This window comes from Nicotiana tomentosiformis, chromosome 8 (assembly GCF_000390325.3).
Source record: "Nicotiana tomentosiformis chromosome 8, ASM39032v3, whole genome shotgun sequence".
NCBI lineage: Eukaryota > Viridiplantae > Streptophyta > Magnoliopsida > Solanales > Solanaceae > Nicotiana > Nicotiana tomentosiformis.
This window is the reverse complement of record NC_090819.1, coordinates 99,761,403-99,764,801: the sequence shown is the minus strand read 5'-3', so window position 1 is coordinate 99,764,801 and position 3,399 is coordinate 99,761,403. Positions and strand designations below refer to the sequence as shown.

Genomic DNA, 3,399 nt, shown 5'->3' with positions numbered 1-3,399 from the left:
ACTTAGACTAGAGAAGTATGCTTACGTGTTTTAACTGCCTAATTGACATTCTGTGCGTCATGTTTAGTTAAGTCCTTATTTGCCTTATCTGTTTCCAGTATAAACTGTATAACTCGATGCTATACCTGCCATTCCATCTTGCGTTGCATATTTAAGTTGGGACTACAAATGTATTCTGGGAGATCCCTCTGTACTGCATATTTACTTTGGGACTACGGACGTATTCCAGGAGATCCCCATGTACTGCATATTTACTTTGGGACTACGGACGTATTTCGGGAGATCCCCCAGCACTTCATATTTACTTTGGGACTACAGACGTATTCCGGGAGATCCCCCAGCACTGCATATTTACTTTGGGACTAGAGACGTATTTTGGGAGATCCCCGTGTTCTGCATATTCATTTGGAACTACGAGACGGTATCGCGGGAGATTCCCCAATGTGTTTACTTTGTTCTGAGTCGAGGACTCCCTTAACTGTTAAATTTTTGAGAATTTCTTTAACTGTGTTATCGTATATTTTACTTATACCTTATATTGTTTAATTTATTTTTTTTACTCCGGTAGGGCCTTGACCTGACATCGTCACTACTCGACTGAGGTTAGGCTTGGCACTTACTGGGTACCATTGTGGTCTACTCATGCCCTTTCCTGCACATGTTTTCGTGTGCAGATCCAGGTACGAGCTATCAGCCTTGGGTTTAGTGCATGCTGCTGATTCTAGGAGACTTCAAGGTACTTCTGCTTGTGTCCGCAGATCTTCGGAGTCCCCTTCTACTCCCTTGCCTAGAGACTTTCTTTATTATCTTCAGAATTTTGTATAGAGCTACATAGATTATAGCAGCTTGTGACTTAGTGATATTCCGGGTCTTGGAAATTTATTTTATATATGCCGAGTGATACTACTCTTGGTTACTCACATACGGTACATCCTTTCTAACTATGCTGCAAGATGACGGGCAAAAGTAGGTGCATGCTCCAAAAACATCTCATAATCCATCCCTTGGCAGTTCACATAACTTTGAGCAGTATAAACAGCCAAATCATGGAATTTCTCTCTGAAGTGCTGAAAATTATGGTCTCGATCTTGTAACTGTTGTTGGCGAGTGGTGGCTATCTCCCTTATATGGTCCTCGCGATCTAAGGCTGGCTCTAACTGAGCCCGAAGTTTAGCCTGCTCGAGTCTCGCCTGAGGCAACTCCCTATCAAAATCTGCATGCTGGTATTCTCTATTGTACCTTCTCATTTCTTCCAACTGTGCATGGAGCTGAGCTTCTGAACGTACCCAATGGGCCTTCTCTCTCTCGAATTGAGCCCTCTCTTCTTCAAATTTTTTTACTTGGCGATCCTTACTTGATTCGACCTTCTCATTTAACTGTACGATCTTTTCCTTGGCTTTGTCCAATGCCTTTTCAATTTTTGCCAAGAGGGAATCATAATCTTGCGCCTTTTCCATCAGATTGGCAATGGTTCTCTGGTCTTTCTAACTTCTCACTGGCACTTCAAAGTCTTTCTTCATCTATTGAAGTTGGGCAAGAAGGGCTTCATTTTGGTAGATCAGACTCTTCTTTTCCCCTTTGGCTTCTTGTTCTTGCTAACCTTTCTCAAAATTGAGGTTTCTCAGCCTTTCTTCTAAGGCATGAATAGTTGTTTTGTATCACTTTTCCCTTTCACCCCAGGCCAACCGTTCTTGGATTTTATCATCAAAGGCTTGAACATGCGGCCTTTTTGTGGGCCTTTTGGGCTCGGGCTCTAGCTCATCATTCACACGAGACCTATTCCCAAACCATATAGCATAACCCGGATCTACCTCACCTCTCGCAAAATATGGCACCTGAGTATCATCTTTCAAGTAGCGACAACCATTCCAAATTTGCTGCATTAAAGCTTCAGGGAGTGGGGCTTCGGGGGGTAGCTCAATCACTTGCACACTCAAATATTCATCCTCAGGTACTACTTGGTACCTTCCTAGCTGTCTTAGAACTCTGTGTGGCGCATACGTATGGACACTTCTCAAACCCAACAACAACAAATAACTTTTTAGGGTCGACATGTGTATCACCTCTCTTACCGGGATCCATCCCAAAGTCCACTCAATTTGATTTGTATTTAAAGATCTTAGGTGGGATATCCAGGCTTCCACCCCTTCTAGAGAGTTGTAATCGTTTACTCTTTCTTCATAACTCTCAATGAAATTGTCCTTGCTCAGACCATTGCTCATGAACTTGGGGTAATGTCGGAGATGCTCAATCAACCACATTTGTAACAAAATATTGTACCCTTCGAAGACTTTTTCCCCGGACTTACACAAAGTCAATGCCCGATAAATGTCTGATAGAATGATCGGGGCAAGAGTGTGATGTTCTTTGATAGTGAGGACCTGTACAACCATGCCTATGCGAGTATCAATTGTCCGCTCCTCATTTAGGAAGAGCATAATTCCCAGAAACGCCACTATGAAGGCGAAACGATGATGAATCTGCCATGTGTCTTTATTCTGCTTGTTGTGAAAGCCCTTTTCATGCATTTTAAACACATTTGGCTACCCGAACCTAGAGTACAGGAAGTAGAAAGAACAACACCCTTCGACTATGTTGGTCTTTCTGATTTGCTTACTGATGTTTAGAAGATCGAAGAATCAGTATACAGATAGAGCCTTCGAGAATATGAGCTCATGGTTTCTCAAATCCCTGCCAAACCCGGAATATCCAACTATCTCTTCTAAAGTGGGAGTTAGCTCAAAATCGGAGAAGCGAAAGACATTGTAAACGGGGTCCCAAAAAGTCACAAGTGCCTCAATCAAATCGTCCCGTGGTTTAATTTTCATAATATTCGTGAGGGCTCCCAGGTGCTTGGTGATCCATTTCTAACCATCTTCTCCTAAATCATACCACCACATCTGAAGGTGAACGGTGTGTTCAGGACAATGCTCATTTTGTAACTGTGGGTGGTTAAGGTTAGAGTTGACACAAGTCTCAAGAGACAAAACCAATGCACTCCTTTTGCAAATCAATCTTTTGTAAATAACTCAATTTTAAGAAAAATCAACGGGAGGTGGCTATTTTTGCAATTGTGACAGAAGAAAGGGTGGCTATTTTTGCAACTATGGCCCCTTCTTACTTCCAAGGATAGCTTTAGGGCTGGAGGAAGGGCATTATGGTAAAAGTGATGCCCAATTGACAGACACGTCCGTTCTTGCGAGAACAACCCTTCGACAATTTTGAAGATGTTCTAAGGCTATTCCGACAGGAACGGTTTAGGATTAACCGAAGCTGGGTCTGCTTATTTATTTTTTGATAAAGAAACATTAGACACATTTCTTTCTTTTTTTTAGTTATTTTTTGTAAAAATAGGGCCGAACCCTATGAAGGTTGCCTACGTATCTCACATTCGGTGAG

General features: G+C 42.2%; 1 protein-coding gene across 1 annotated transcript; it reads right to left on the bottom strand.

Moving 5' to 3' along the window:
* Nucleotides 1-941: 941 nt before the first annotated feature.
* LOC138897889 (uncharacterized) lies at nucleotides 942-1,457 on the bottom strand. The gene has a single exon (XM_070183910.1). The coding sequence runs from the start codon at nucleotides 1,455-1,457 to the stop codon at nucleotides 942-944; it is 516 nt and encodes a 171-aa protein (XP_070040011.1).
* Nucleotides 1,458-3,399: the final 1,942 nt, after the last annotated feature.

Excerpts from the sequence above, each read along its gene's own strand:
- LOC138897889 (XM_070183910.1), bottom strand. The coding sequence starts at position 1,457 with ATGGAAAAGGCGCAAGATTATGATTCCCTCTTGGCAAAAATTGAAAAG.